This window comes from Mustela putorius, unplaced genomic scaffold (genome assembly GCF_011764305.1).
Source record: "Mustela putorius furo isolate JIRA1106 unplaced genomic scaffold, ASM1176430v1.1 tig00000831_pilon_pilon_pilon, whole genome shotgun sequence".
NCBI classification, from domain to species: domain Eukaryota; kingdom Metazoa; phylum Chordata; class Mammalia; order Carnivora; family Mustelidae; genus Mustela; species Mustela putorius.
The window spans coordinates 132,862-149,033 of record NW_025421490.1 but is presented as its reverse complement, the minus strand read 5'-3'; the positions used below and the strand labels follow the sequence as shown (position 1 = coordinate 149,033).

Below are 16,172 nucleotides of genomic sequence, written 5' to 3'. Positions count from 1 at the left end.
GGATGGGTGCAGGCGGCGCTAGAGGTGAAGGAACTGGGCCAGGGAGAGAAGCCGCCCAAGTGAGAAGAGACGAGGGAGAGGCCACGCTCGGAAAGGACGGGCAGTCCAAAATAAAAACGGATTCTAGAACCACATGTAACACTGATGAGGCAGAGAGGGAGAGGCTCACTCTTGGCTGAGATCATGTTTTCCAACAGTCCAGAAGCACACAAAGGAGAATAAAGCAAGAGAGAAGGAAAGAATGGGAGTTCATCCATGCTTTTTTCTTAATTTTTTTAAGCTTTATATCATCTGTTCATTTTCTTAACACCTACCATATGCCAGGACCCTGGGGATACAGGCACAATCAAACAAAACCTAAATTCCAGTGAGGAGGGAGCGCGATGAGCACACAGGGTGAATCGGCTAGTATGTGCAAAGAAGCAGCCTTGCCCTTGGGAGGGCAGGGAGAAAACAACAGAGAGAGACCCAGGGAACGTGAATCAGCGACGCCAACACGCTTGCGATAAAAATGAGAAACCTAGAAAACCAAAGCCAAAAACGGGGGATGGTGGTAGTGAAGGGGGAGGGGCTGGTTTTGAAGCGGACCTTGGATGGAGGAGGAAACAAGCAAGGACCACGTGCCGTCGGGTGAAGCTGGGGCAGACACACTGCCGTGCCGTTCGGTACGTGCCACGATCTTCCGGGTGTATCTGCTGCAGGAAGAAGCGGCCCGCGTGAGCGAGCGAGTTAGCAAAGAAGAGTAAAGCTCTTCAGCGACGAGCTACATGGGCCTGCCTGCCCTTCTGACAAGAATGATCTCCGCAGATTCTCAAACTGAAGCTTGAATCACAATCACTGGTCCAAACACAGTCCCCGAGACCCCGTCACCCCCAGCGTGTCCTAGTCTAACGGGTTTGCACGTGCTGCCGACGCGGCCTGGACTGGTCCGGGGAACATCTTGAGAACCATCACCCGAGGGCAAAGCCAGGTTCAAGGCAGGGGGAGACCTGAAGACACCAGCACGCTCAGGGCCAAGTGTGAAGCAGAGGGGAGGAAACCAATTCTGATGGCGCCATTTATGACGACCTCAATGAAAGGCAGGCACCCGAAACACAAAGTTCTCTTGGGACATTCTTCTATTTTTTACCAGGGATTTTGGGAAGGCAAAGAAGATTGCGTACACAGCTTATCGCAAAGCTCCAAGGAGTCGGTTAATGACAAACTCAGGGGGAAAAAAAGCAACACACTAGGGGCATCTCTAAGAGGCATCAATGTAAAAAGTAAAAAGGCACAGGATGGTTCTCCCCTCCAGAACTCAACTGTCCAATGTGCAAATTCAGGGAAACTGGACTGTGCAATTTTACAAGGAAACCGAAACTGAACTGATTGTACGTGAGCTCACTGAGGCTCGCGGGGGAGACAGAAGCAGGCAGGATGCTCTACGAACCCACCTTCAGGCGTGCTTGAGCTACATGAAAACCACTGAAAGTAGTGCTGGGTCCACTGCCCCAAGCCCTCCACCGGACTAATGGTATCTCCAGAGAGCTCCAAGGTTTCCTCTCTTCCGAAGATTAGCAAGGACGGTCTGCTTTCCAGATTAGTAAAACTGGGGCCCACACAGAGGCACTCAGTGCCTGTCAATGCAAACTGAAGGAACTCAGTTTTTCGCGGCCTAAGGGGCAAGACCCATCTGTTCTGCACGCGGTATGCTTCTGCAGTTTGAAGACCCCCGCCCTGTAGAGAGAATACTTACATTCATCTTTAGTGAGGCAGTCTACAGGGTTGGACAAAGGCATGTCCGCTTCCACCTGGCTCTCCCCACCCAGCCCACTCTCACACCTCCCCTGTACTAGCTACCTTATTTCATCCTGAATGTTTTAGTCCAACTCCTACTACCTGCTCAATCCGGAAGAGCCAGGTCAGCAAGATGGACTAGGATGCCACAGGGCAGAAGAGCCATTACCAGAAAAGGAGACAAGCTAATGCGTGTTGCCTTTTCTTCTCACTAACAAAGCCCTGCCATCAATTTTTTCAATTATTCTTTTTAGTCGATGAGAAATAACGGAACGGCGTCCCCTCCTTCAAACACATGAGCTCATTTTCTTTTCCCAACCCCCCTCCCCTGATCACCACGAACCTTCGCTGGGAGAGGAGGTTACACGGAGAAAATTGAATGGCCCAAAGATCCCGTTTTCCCCACATGAGCAATTGTTCCCCTCTATTAATATTCAGTAGGTTGAACTTAAATTAAGCCACGTCTATTGTCTTTCACAAAAGCAATAAATATGAGCTGAAAATCCCAAACCACTGTGGGGGAAGGCAGCTTGGGGCCTGCCTGCAACCTTGGCTAGCCACCAGGGGTGGACAGGGGCAGCGTGTCCCAGGGGCAGCGTGTCCCAGGCCTGAGACCACCTGGCCACCGCAGGCAGCAGTGCCCGTCCTCACAGGCTGAGAACGCCCAAAAGAATCCAGTACAACAGAACCGGGCCAGCACATTCTGGGGCCCTTTAGCCCATCTCCAAAATTAGCAAAAAATGAAAAGGCTCTCCATTCAAGGCAACACACCAAACTGGCTTCTTTTCTAAGCCTGGAGCAGCAGCAGCAGCAGCAAGCGGGTAAGAAGATTTCCTGTCCCTGGAAGACTGGAGATGTAGGAGCCTCAGCTCCCTCTTGCCTTCACATTAGAAGGAGGGGGGCTAGTTTATTAACAAGGCCAAGGGACCCTTAGCTCCAGAACTCCAGCTTAAGCAACTGACAGGGGCTACGGATTTCAGAATACTGACATTGAGAGAGAAGGGAATCTTTTTCTAACACTGGAACACACACACACACACACACACACACACTTAGAATGTGCAGCCCTTGTAATTCCATGTTTTAGACACAAAGAAGTTTCATCAGCCTTCCCATTAGCTCCACGTACATGACAGAATACAGAACTAAGAGGGGGGGGGAGAAATTGAACCCCTCTGTTTCACAAAAAGCAGTACCTCAAGATGGATTCGCGCAAAGGGGGAAAAAAATAAATAAAATAAGGAGACCTTGAAGCGATTCCCTAGCTTCCAAAACATCTGGAGCCCACCAAACGTATTAGCATATTAGGGAGAGCCAATGGATTTGGCTTTGTTGTAGAAGAGATACACAAAAGGTAATTCTGTATTATACAGCCAATACCCGTCTGTCACCCCGTCACTGGGAGACAAGGTATCACATTACATATTAAACAGTCAAGCATCCAAAGAGAGCTTTCATTTTCAGCTGCAGTGTGTGTGTGTGTGTGTGTGTGTGTGTGTGTGTGTTGGGGGATGGGGGATGGCTGCATCACTTTGACTTCAGAGAAAAATGATCACAACAGCCCCCTTGGTTGAGGCAGGACCCGCTCTCAGATATTCAGAATGCAGAGCCTGCTAGTGAAAATAAAGTCTGTTTTTCACTTAAATATTTAAAGAAAAATTAGTGGACTGTTTGTTGTTGTTGTTGTTGTTTGCTTTGGGATGCCAGGGGGGAATGTGGGCTCAGGCCAGCCTCGCGGGTTCAACAGGAATACAGAGTCTGAACCCAACAGGACACGCTTGGGTCAGCAGCTAAGCTTTCAGAAGAATGCTCGGGTTCCAGGAAAGGGGGTGAGTGGGGCAGAAAGGTCTGCGAAGCTAAGCCCAGGCTGGTCCATGGACATTCTCCCCCAATCAGAAGACAGGGGCGGACGAGAATAAATGACAGTCTCGAGGCGCGATGTCACTGCCATACTTGTGGTCAACCGAGCACAAATCAGAGTGGGTCCAATACCTCCGCATATGGGAGGTAATAATCCCTCCCCTCAGGAGCACGGCCCCCAAGCAGACAGGGCTCCCCTTTGTCTGCTGGCAATCGGCTACAGAGATTTCCCATTCCAACCCACAAAATGGAACCCAAAAATAATGCCAATGACTCTCAGAAGAGCCCCAAGATAGAGATGACGGGGGTTTTTTGTTAGTTTACACTATTGGGTAAACAGACTGGTAAGGCCCCAAGAACCCTTTCCCAGCACCAATCTTTCCCCATGAAAGAAACCTTCTTGGGCAATCTGAAGGTACTTGCACACTCAGGTTTTTGAAAAAAGGTGTTCCATTTAAAAAAACAAACAAACAAAAACCAAACCTGACACGATACTAATTAATTAACATGGAAAAGTTGGGCTACTAGGTAGGGAAGGCCAATGTCAGATTCTACCCCATTTTTCTTATTTCAGAATCAAGCACACGGCTACCTCTGAGACAGTCGAATGGGAAGAGAGACAAGACCCTTGAGCCCAGAAAGGATTTCCTCACCTTGAGGCACAAAGGAGCGAGCCCTGAGACACACACAGGAAGGGCGACCACATTGCTGTGAACACTAAAATGGGCCCTGCTCTAGCGGTCTAAACCCCAAAGGAGCAAGCACCACCAGACAAAAGACCTCTCCTTCCCACATCCTGACCAGGAGGCGCAAGAAGAAAGAAAACAATCCTCACGGAGGGGCTCCAACCCCCACCACCGCAGAGCCACAGTTGGAGACTTCAATTGGTACAGAAAGCAATCAATCAATCAATCAATCACTCAGTGGGAAAGATCCAAGATCTCTAGTTTCTGGACCAGCCGTGGGAGCTACTGGAACTATGATGATCACAATGGCAAGAAAACTGTGCCGTGAATTTTGCAACAACTCCCTTACTTCTTCAGGGTAAAGGGCTCTTCCTCCTTCCGTGACCCTCTTTCCCCTCACTCCTCGTCCTTATCATGAATTTTACAACATAACAGGTAGAATAGCTTGAATAATCATCGCAATGGCAACAACTGAAATAGAAACATCTACACTGCCCCACAAGGAGCTCCTCTCTCTACTTTGGCATGCAAGCATCCATAAATCCCCACCCCAGGCCTTAACCCCATCCCAATACCGTATTGATTTTATGCTGGCAAACCAGGCGAAAGCATGCCCACCAGGCCACCTAGTTAGAACTGTCCATCCAAAGCACAAATCCTTAGAATCCCCTAGGACACACAACTCAAGCTTCTGTCAACTGTGCAAATGGCCCAGGACTGAACACCCCAGAGGTCAAACACCACCTTCCACATTCCAAAGAAGAGGGATTAAAGACAGATGCTGGATTTAGGTCGGTGTGGAGACAGAGCTGGAGAACAATGGCCTCACTGCAGAGCATGAACTTGGGAGTCACACACAGCAGAGGTAAACACGGGGCATTTCTAGAGAAATTCTTTTAGATAGATCAAGGAGACCCAACACATGCAAAGTTTTACGTTCAGATAACTGGACATGCCAAAAATCAGAATTATTTTCCCCCCAAATCGTGCAATTTGCACTTGTCAAAGGCAGATTTCCATATACCTATGCAACAAATTCTCAGAGAGCTGAGGAACCTTTAAATAACTGCCATATGCCTGTGTATTTATCTTTATTTAAAGCTTAATATCAGCACTTACATTTACCCCACAGATGCGTTACCAAAAGACACAGGCTGTCAAATATTAACAAGTCTCTACAAAGTTAGGCAAAGCTGGCTTCAACTCAGATCAACAAACCCCATAAAGTTACTAGTCTGTGTACTAGTCTGTGCTGATAAACAGGCACCACTCTAAATACTATGTCCTAACATCCCAGTTTGTAGAGAAGAGCCACACCCTTAGCCCTAAAACCTCTCTGGCTGCTTTGACTCCCCTAATACAAATACAAATGGACCCCAGAGAAGTCCTCCATTCCCTCGTGTTTGCAGCACTGTAGCACGGGGACGGATGGACGGTTCTGAGGGCCCTCATGACCTCACTCACAAATAAATCAAACTGCACACCCACTTTTCAGATGAACAGACTAAGAAAGAATTAAGCAGGCTATTCGAAGCAAAAAATCATCATCACAATAACAATAAAGAGTAATTTTTAAGGTGCTGACAGCAAGGAAGTTCAGAGAGGCCTACTACCTCCCAGAGCAACATTCTCATACTGAAATCTAAGGGAAGCAACACAAAAAAGAACTCGAGGCATGCGGCCACAGAACCTGCAGAGACCGGAGGCACCTCAAACTGACAGTTCCTAAAATTAATTTGTGTTTACAGTGAGTAATGCAAACCCCTAATGCAAACCCCAATTCATGCAGGAAAGGTGGGGGCGGGGGAGGGGAACTGAGAGCACTCTTGAGTTTTCAAGCTTTCAGGGCTGACCTAGAAGCACCCAGCATCCATGTTCATGCCTCAGTTTCCTCCATCTATCGAGGAAGGAAGACAAGAGATACAAAGTATTAAGGGAAAGGAAACCATGCACGCTGCTGATAAAAGAAACCAGAGCTGCGGTGAGGATGAACTAATTAACTTTAATCAAACATCTATTTTTAAATGCTGGGAAATGATCACATCAACTGGCAATAAAATAAAGGGACCAACCATAGCCGGATGGCGTTCGGTCCCCAGAGAAACGTCTCAATTCATACAAGCCTAGCTAAAACTGCAGATTTGGCCAAAATGGTCAACAGAGCTGAATGCTTTAAGAACGACATTAATTCTCTCTTGTAAATTTCCACAGTGCCTTTCCAGGAGCCACCACTGCCCCCAGAGAGGACATCAAAGCTCAAAGAATATTAATATCAAGCAATCGCAACACTTTCCACATAGTCCTACATATACACGGACAGACAGCTAGATCTATCTAGCACCTTGCCATCCATAATGGATTTAATCAGGACCCCAGTAGGGGGAAAAAAACCACAAAAGGCCTATTTCTCCAACAAAAGCCACAGCAGCCTGAAACAAACCTAGAGCTATTTGGTTTTTATTTTATTTATAGGAACAGACCTTCTATCCCAGGTTCCTCAAGATAAGCCACCAAAAACTGCACCTGACAGACCCGTGGAGCAGCCATCCTCAGAGCTGGATCATTGCAGAGAGACAGAGAGGAAGAAGGACAGAGGGAGGGCGGGAGGGAGGAGGGAGGGCGAGCGCGGCGAGGCAGGCTCCAGAGCACTTGTCAACAATCCTCCCCTGTACGTAATAAGCAGGCGGCGAGCACATTCCGCGCGGCAATAGGACGGCCGCCCGAGCAGCCCTGGGCCCAGGAGGGGGAGGGGAGGCGCCAGGGAGGGAAGGTTATTTATGGGCAGGGGAGGGAACCCAACCCCCCCGCAGAGGAGGGGTCTGGGGCGCCTTCTCCCCTTCCTGATAAATTGAGAGGAAAAAGTGGGGGGGGGGGGGGGGGGGGGGAGGGAAGGAAGGAAAAGAGCCACTGGCTTTTCTCTATCTAGGCAAAGCAATTCTCCCAATCTGCAATGCAGACAAATCCTTACTGGAGAATTTCTGACACCGGGGGGAGATGAGGAGGGGAGAGACAGGACACCTCTGACGGAAGGGGGGGGGGTCAGCTTAATGGTCTGCCAGAGCGCCCCCTCCATGCACACATTCCACCCCGCACAGCCCCCCTCGGAAGGGGGGGTCCGTGTCCCATTTTCAATGGCATCCCTTTTTAATATCATAATCTGTGTCATTCAGCACTTGCCTTTTATTTATTTGTATTTGTTTTTTTGGCTGGGAGACCTGGGCAGAGATCCAGACAGACTGCAGAAATCTCGTTCCACAGGCTCCTCCTCCTCCTCCTCCTCCAGCCGCCCCCCCATCCCCTCGCCCCCCCCATCCCCTCGCCCCCCCCCCCCCCCCCAACCCCCCCCAACGAAATCTCGTTCCACAGGCTCCTCCTCCTCCTCCTCCTCCAGCCGCCCCCCCATCCCCTCGCCCCCCCCATCCCCTCGCCGCCCCCCCCCACCCCAATCTGGGCAACCAGGGTGCTTTATTACTTCTGGGATGAACACCATCCCCCTCCCCCCAGCCGTAGTCCTCCCCGCCCCCTAGCACAGGATGGCCCGCCCCAACGCACCTAAATTCATCTCATCTAATAACACAGAAGCTGTTTCTCCTCATTGTTTCTGGACGGTCTGTCACAGAACAGGCTCTGTGGCCTGGCAGCTTGAGGTGGGGGGGGCCCGGGCGGGGCAGGGGCGGAAGGGCGGAAGGGTGCCGCGCAAGACTCCAACAAGGCTGGCCAGCTCCTGGTCCCGATGGCTGGAGCATGTATCTACCTTCATTTGTCATAAAGCTATTTGATTTTAAAAATCAATTCTTTCAAAGCTTTAGAACTTCAGATGGAAATTATGATGTCCAAAACACATGCTCCGAACACCAATCCACACCCTCTTTAGGCCTTTCCATGGGGGGCTGGGGGGGTGGGCACGCCATCAAAGATCCCACATGCTAAACTGAAGTTTTACCTCAGATTCATCCAAGGGAAGACTGGCTCTCACTATTACTTTTACTTCATTGCTGTTTAACCACCGAATGAACCCCTCCTGGGCTTTACACATGTTGAGACCTCACCAAACCCCTCAAAGCAGTTACCACATTCACTTATGGCATCAAGCCCACAGTTACCCAGGGCTGGTGATTATTCTTTCCATGAGGGCAGTCTCCTGTTGCCTAAATCACCAGGGCATAGCTACCTGCCTCACTTTTAAACAAAGAAACGAAAAAAACATCAGGAGGTTGGTGGGGGTCTTTCCTGATTTCTACCTGCTGTCCATTCACTTTAAAATCAGAATTACAGGCGGGGCCTTAGGGAGCATCTAGTACAACCCCCCACTTTACTGATGGGCACAGGGAGGCTTAGGCAGGTTCGGGTTCATAACCAAGATCAAAGCTAACTCCTTTTAGGGTTCTCAACTGAAGGTCATCCAAGAATTCCAGGGTACCCAGGGACCAGAACAACCTCATGATATAATTTCCCCGGAGAAGTCACAGGGTTAAAAAATCCCTCACGAGTCCTATCCTGCCCTGTGTGGAAGCCTGCAGAGCAAAACCTCATCCAGTTTTCTCCAGTACAGTATCGTCCTGTAATGTCGAACAACTGTTTGGCCCGCATCCCACCGCAGCATAAGTCATACACGGTCAATTAAAGAATGTTTAAGAGATGACTGTTTGGCTTTTTTCCTCTTCTTTCTACTAGGACTGGTCTTTCGGCACCCTCGATATAATCAAAAGCACCCAACCCCGAACTGGAAATACGGGATGGTAATTCTGAGAAAGGGAAGGAAGACGGCAAGAACCACAAGACCTAAAATGACGGGCCAGAAGCCCAGTCTGATGGTCATGTATGGCACTGGTCCTCCTCAACGCCCCAGCTCTGCAGCCCCGAAAGGGAGAGGGTACAGAGTCCTCAGCCCGTCCGAGGGAAGCAGTGTCTGCTTTATTTTTTTATCTCTTTTCTCCCTGACTTCACGGCTTCTTCCCCTTCCCACTGCCTGGAAAGTAACTGGGTGCTTACATGTAAAAAGGTGAGACCTCACGGAGTGTTGGTCCGGACTGTGTTTACTTCCAAGACCATCTCTCAGGATCAGATCGTGCGCTCCACACTCCCTAAAATATACGCTCAGTCAATCAGACCCCTGTGTGTCCACTCTGACCTGTGCTCTGGTTGGGAAGAAAGCTGAAAACCTCTGGCCTGGAAACCTCAGCAGGTTTTGGGACTGTTTGGATGAAACTCTGGTTCACCAAAGAGAAAACACATCGAAAGAGATGGACTAACAGCAGCCTCTGGGGGACACGCAACAGAACCGAAAACCGTGTCCTGTTTTTCAACAAAAATACAACTTTCAATACTGAAAATCTGACCTACAGAGGGTAGAGAGGCAGGGGAAGGCCCGCAAGGGCTGCGGCTCTGTTCCAAGGTGGTATGATTGACAACACCATCAGCTCAGTTTCCACATTCAAAGATCAGAGCAAGTTCCAAGTTTTGAGTGAAGATTCCCCAAATGTCACCCACCTCAGTCCTCCTATTTTAATTTAATATAAAGAAGATCTAGGGGTGCCTGGGTGGCTCAGTGGGTTAAGCCTCTGCCTTCGGCTCAGGTCATGACCCCAGGGTCCTGGGATCGAGCCCCGCATCGGGCTCTCTGCTGGGAGGGGAGCCTGCTTCCTCCTCTCTGCCTGCCTCTGCCTACTTGTGATCTCTGTCAAATAAATAAATTTAAAAAAAAAAAAAAAAAAAGATCTATAATCCCATGGCCAAACCCAGTTACTAAAGCATTATCTATAATATGCCTTATCTATAAATATACATATAGATTATCTATATATCTATATGCTTCCGCCTATCCCACTTCTTTATTTAAGTATATATGACTGTGCTATGTTCTTTTACTGTGCTTGATTATGAACTGCACAAAGAGGAATACTACGCAGGGTGGGGGTGGGGTGGGGGTGTACCTGGATGGCTCAGTGCGTTAAGCATCCAACTCTTGGCATTGGCTCAGGTCATGATCTCAAGGTCATGGGATATGGCCCCGCATTGGACTCAGTGCTCAGTGCAAAGCCTGCTTCAGATTCTCTGCCTTTCCCTCTCCTGGCTCATGTGGGCACAAGCTCGGCCCTGTGCTCTCTCTGTGCACGTATCTCTCAAATAGATAAATACTTCAAAAAAAAAAAAAAAAATACTGCTCTGTGTTAAGTCTCAGGGGATTTGTTTTTCCCCCGACTCAACATGAGGTTACGAAGATCATCTATCCACGATCTTGCTTAGTCTTTGCTCGTTTTCACTGTTGTTCATCACACTCTACTGTATGAATATTCCACACTTGGATTCTCTCGTCCAAGGGCATCTAAGCACTGCCAGTTTGCTGCTATCACGAACCAGGCTGCAAACTTCCTTCTGCTCGTCCCCTGGAAAACATGCACTGGAGTTTCTCTGGGATACACACCTAGAAGTGCAACTGTTGGAAATTCTTGAATATGCAAAAACAAGTTTGCTGGTTAAAGGCAAACTGGTTTCCAAAGGAGGCATCAATGTTGGCCAGTCCACCAGCACCACTGTAATCTCTCAGTGCTAAAACAGAGAGACCTATTCACCTAGGACTCTAGAGAACAGGGTACTTTCACCAGCTACTTCTAAAGAGATGCACATGATCCAGAAGGATCTCCCATCCTAAGAAATGCTATGCAGCCAGCCAGCTACACGGCCACCATCTACCTAACGATCACCCAAACACCGGGACATAGGAGAACATACTTTGCTGCCGAGAGCTTCAGAATGACGGCCCTGGTGGCATATACAACCGTCTCATTACTTCTGAGTTGGGCCAACTCCAGCAGCCCCACCAGCTGCACTTTGCATTTAAAGATCTAGGACTGGGGCAAACCCCAATCGAGGCTGTGGATAAAATGTGAGAGAGCAATCACTTGCACATCTTCATCAAATTTGGTATCTAATAGTGCTGTGCTGATTAATTACAGAAGCTGCTTCATAAGCATTTAGACGTGTTTTATTCATGTATCCAATCAAGGAAGTCGGCTTATCTGGAGAGCAGGGACCGAACTCAGAAAAGGAAAGACAAGCCTTGAGAAGTAAGAGCAGGTCGCCAAATACTCCTTCTCATCCGTGATCTGCTTCCAAAAGCTCTCCAATTTCCTGCCCTCTGTATGTTACTGCATACAAAAGGTGGCACCTTACCAAGCCAACACGCCCGCCCCCCTAGAACATCACTACAAAGGATTAGAGTGGAGTGGGCTGCCGTGTGTTCATGTAAGAACAGAGAGTTTTAATGATCACACTACATTAGCCATGTCCTCATACAGACAGATGTGATCTCGGCTAAATTACACAGTATTGATCACATCACCTACGTTATGATAAAAACCCAGTGCAAGAAAAAAGTGATCCATGGGGCTAATATTTGACTCTCAAAAGTATTAATCGTGGGCCCTTTACAGCAGCCAACATAATAATAAACGATACTTTGTTAGTCTTCTGCTTAAATAAAAGTTAATACACTGGCGGGGCGCCTGGGTGTCTCAGTGGGTTAAGTGGCTGCCTTTGGCTCCGATCACGATCCCAGAGTCCTGGGACTGAGCCCCGCGTTGAGCTCCTAGCTCAGCGGGGAGCCTGCTTCTCCCTCTCCCTGCAGCTCTACCGACTTGTGCATGCTATCATTCATAAATAAATAAATAAATAAAATCTTTTTTTAAAAAAGGTTAATACACTGGCAATATACCAAGCAGAACTGGGTACACACGGAGTCTGGCTTGGACTCCTTCCAAGAGGGCTTGGTAATTCCTGAAGAAACAACCGCATTCAACTCTGTAATGCATGTGGTTGGCCCTATAGCCAACTTGACTTCAAGGCCATGCTGTACAATTATAAAATAATACCAATAATTACAAGAACACAATAGGGAGATCGAGGCTGGGGTGGCTATATATTAACAAGTGAAACTTGGTTGCTATGGATAGTACCACTGAGATGGTACTACAACTAAACCAGGAAATTCAGGTTAAGAAGCTACTAGAAAGGACACTGTGCCATCAGATTTTACGATCTAGTAAACATCTAGCCCTAAGAACCTCGATGGTTCACAGTACACACAGCACAATTTGGACAAGGCTGCCTGGTTCTAAGTCTAACTCTTCATCAAGTGTGTGAACTTCAAGAGAGAATCAGGAGAGAAACAGAGAACCTGTTTCCTCTGTTAAATACACTTAAGGACAATAATTGGTTAAATCAAGGCATTAAATTAATTATATATGTAAGAGGGTTAATGGTACCTAATCACTTTATAAGGGCTACCTCGATGCCTTAATAAACTTTGGTGGTAATCAATTACAGAATTTTTTGTCAAATATAGACTTTTAATTATCTGGTTATAAAAAGACACAAGATAAAAATAAGCCCTAGGCTTCAATATATTTTTTTAAATGATTTGGGTAATGGATTTATACAAAGGTAAACACAGAAATGATGCCAAGTTAGAGTAGATTAGCAGCTTTGAGATTATTTTGAAAACATGCCCCACAGACGTATCCAGGAAAACTCAACAGAATTGCAACATGGCCATTTGACCTACTTTAGAAGACTGAATAATGGAAAACTATCTGAGAAGAACTAAAACAGCTGACTCAGGTCATAATGAAAGAATGTCGATCTCAAATCTGATTTTGACAAAACCCATACTCCCTTACACTGCGAGGATGGGAACAAACTGGGGAAAAAAAAGTATTTCTAGAGAGCAACTCGGTGATAGATGCCAATTTTTTAAAAGTCTGTAATTCAGCAAGTTCGCTTCTAAAAAGGCATACTAGGATACAAATCAGAGAAACAAAGATTTATGTGCAAGGATAATTTGCGTGCAACAATTCTGTTGGTCCTTCTACTGGTTCAAATTCTATCAGCATCCAGTTTTTAAAAAAAAAAAAGTGGTGCCTGGCTGGCTCAATCACTAGAGCATGTGTGACTCTTAATCCCAGGGTCAGGATGCAAGCCCCACATTAGGTGTAGAGACTACTTAAAAATAAAATCTTTTAAAAAAATAGGTGCCTGGGTGGCTCAGTGGGTTAAGCCCCTGCCTTCAGCTCAGGTCATGATCTTGGGGCCCTGGGATCGAGCCCCACATCAGGCTCTCTGCTCAGCAGGGAGTCTGCTTCCCTCTCTCTCTCTCTCTGCCTGCCTCTCTGCCTGCTTGTGATCTCTCTGTCAAATAAATAAATAAAATCTTTTTTTAAAAAAATAAATAAGAATTTTATTATTTATTTATTTTGGCTTCAGCTTCCTAAGCCATGTGAAAGACCAACAGTGGTTTGGTTTCCAACCTGATGGGCCCCCATGATGGCACATGAAAGCACAGGCAGAGCCGGATCCTGCGTGTATGGCAAGGAACACATTCCCTTAACTTGATCCCTCAAGCCTGACTTCACACAGGCTGTTCCCACTTACGGAATATTCTCTCCTCTCTGTCTGGAAAGTTCCCGCTCCTCCTCCAGGTAAGCCTTCAGGGATCCCCACCACCTGCTCCGCAAGCACTCTGTTCCACCGTGACAAGCAACTGTCTACGGAACTGTCAGGTTCTCGGAACAAGAGGATTTAGTCTCAGGGCACCTGGCTGGCTCAGTTCGGGGAGCATGGGAGGGACGCTCGTTCTCAGGGTCGTGATGTGGAGATTACATAAATTTTTTAGCTTTTTAAGAGAAGATTTAATCTTGCTCATCGATCTTAATCCTGAAAACCTAGCATGCGCCTAGAGAAAATAGCTGAGACCCAATAAACACTGTTCAAAGAATCGCGTGTTCCTTGAGGCCATTTCAGTGTCTCCAAAGCCTGACACGCTCTTCCCTTGGAGGCCCCCTTTTGCAACTTCCAAGCATTCAAAGGCACCCCTCTCTTCCCAAAGAGGGAAGAATTCCTTAGCTCTTTGTGTTTGGAAGTTACCTGGCTAGGGACACATCTTATAATTTGTAATACGCTGCTTTTTCAGCATTTACAGATTTAAAAAAAAAAACTCCTAATTTTGAAGATTTTAAAGAGAGCAACTAACCTAGGGGCAGGGGAAGCAGAGGGCAAAAGAGAATCTCTAAGCCTACCCAAAGAGCCTCAACATGGGGCTCGATCCCATGATCCTGAGATCATGACTTAAGACAAAATCAAGAGTCAGACGCTTAACCAACTATGCCACCCAGATGCCCCAAGAATTCTTAGCCTAGGAAAAAGATTTAACCTTCAGATTTTCAGGTGGAAAAAAACCTTATGAACACTATTTAATACTCAATAACCTTCATGTCATGTTTTCTTAACATTCAATCCCTTTAGTAATTTCAATGCTAAAGTCCTTTGCTTTATTAGAGTCAATGATTTCTTCCTTTCTGTAATAAAACTGTTCTGGGTCTTACTCAAAGATCTGCCTTTTATACCCTGCTAAGCTAGATCAATTCATTTTGTTACTCCCATGTTCAAATAAAAGCCAAAAGTAAGTACAATTCTTCCACCGTTTTCACGATGCGGAACTACATTGGTCTTTTAACAATTCTGTGTATTCTTTGTGGTATTTTCCTTAAAGGTTTCACGTGCCATGCCGACAACTTCTGAATACAGAATAGGACAGAAGACAAGACCCATTTTAATAAGGAAAACCAAAAATCACATTTTCCAATACTTAGGAACATGAGGGAAAGACTGACAATGTTTTGAATTGCAGAGATTCTACCACATGAAATACATAACAGGGTTTTAAAAATACAAGGGTACAGAAAGTAGACCCAAGGAAATAAAACAAATTAGTGATTTTTTTTAAAAAAGTAGTATTCTGTCCAGCAGCAATCTTTCCAACTTTCTGAAATGTCCACATTTTCTACACTGAATTACTTTAATAACACAGTGAAAAGGGGATTTTAAGGATTCTTCAAATGGTATCACTAGGAAAGCAGGGGTGTTGCCAAGACAGAACTAGTACTGGTCACAGAAAGAAGTACTCCATCAAACAAGTTATACATGGCACACGGGTAGATCATTCAGTTAAGCGTCCAACTCTTGTATGGAGATCTCAGGGTCATGAGTTCAAGTCCCACCGTGGGCTCCACCCTCAGTGTGGAGCCTACTTAAAAAAAACAAAAACAAACAAAACACCACCAAGTTATATGAAATGCGGACTCACACGGAGCTAACAAAAACCGAATCAAGTGAAGAACAGCAGACATGCCAACTCTGAAGCCAGTACTATACTGCTATACCGAAGTCCGGCGTAACAGGAATACCACGACATGTATACCATGGGCAGAAGTACTCTCAAACTAGCCAACACACTAAAAACACACTGTGTGTGAATAAACAGGCACTGTTTTCACGTCGTCAGCACTGCCTATATACACAGCATACCATAAGGCAGCTAAAAGAGTGTTCCTAAATTGAACTACATCTGTGATCTAGAAAGACCTCCCACCGCCAACACCACCACCACCACCAGACCAAGCTCGAGAACAAAAGCTCAGAATGTGACCGCTATGCTCATCCTGTCTCTACAGCTATGCTTGTTCATGTGGTACCTTGTCATCATATATGTATGTATTTTTTATTAGAAATGATCAGACCAGGGACGCCTGGGTGGCTCAGTTGGTTAAGCAGCTGCCTTCGGCTCAGGTCATGATCCCAGCGTCCTGGGATCGAGTCCCACATCAGGCTCCTTGCTCCTTTGTCACTCTCTGACAAATAAATAAAATCTTTAAAAAAAAAAGAAAGAAAGAAAGAAAGAAAGAAATGATCAGACCAGCCAGTTATCAAGGACTCGTGGACTCTGAAGTGGCTAGTGGCTCCCGTACAGGACAAAGCAGATACATAGCATTCCCCATGTTCGGCAAAGTTCTACAT

At 46.7% G+C, this 16,172-nt stretch overlaps 1 protein-coding gene across 5 annotated transcripts in view; it reads right to left on the bottom strand.

The window, feature by feature from the left end:
* JARID2 (jumonji and AT-rich interaction domain containing 2) overlaps positions 1 to 16,172 on the bottom strand; it is a 254,648-nt gene that overhangs the window by 106,799 nt on the left and 131,677 nt on the right. For 2 of the 5 annotated variants that reach the window (XM_045085042.1, XM_045085043.1), the window contains exon 1: positions 6,803 to 6,922. The exons of the other annotated variants lie outside the window; for them this stretch is intronic. In XM_045085042.1, coding sequence (XP_044940977.1) covers positions 6,803 to 6,869 — 67 coding nt within the window. In that variant the 5' untranslated portion in view covers positions 6,870 to 6,922. Of the gene's footprint in view, positions 1 to 6,802; positions 6,923 to 16,172 lie in introns of those variants that run through there. 5 annotated transcript variants of the gene reach the window in all.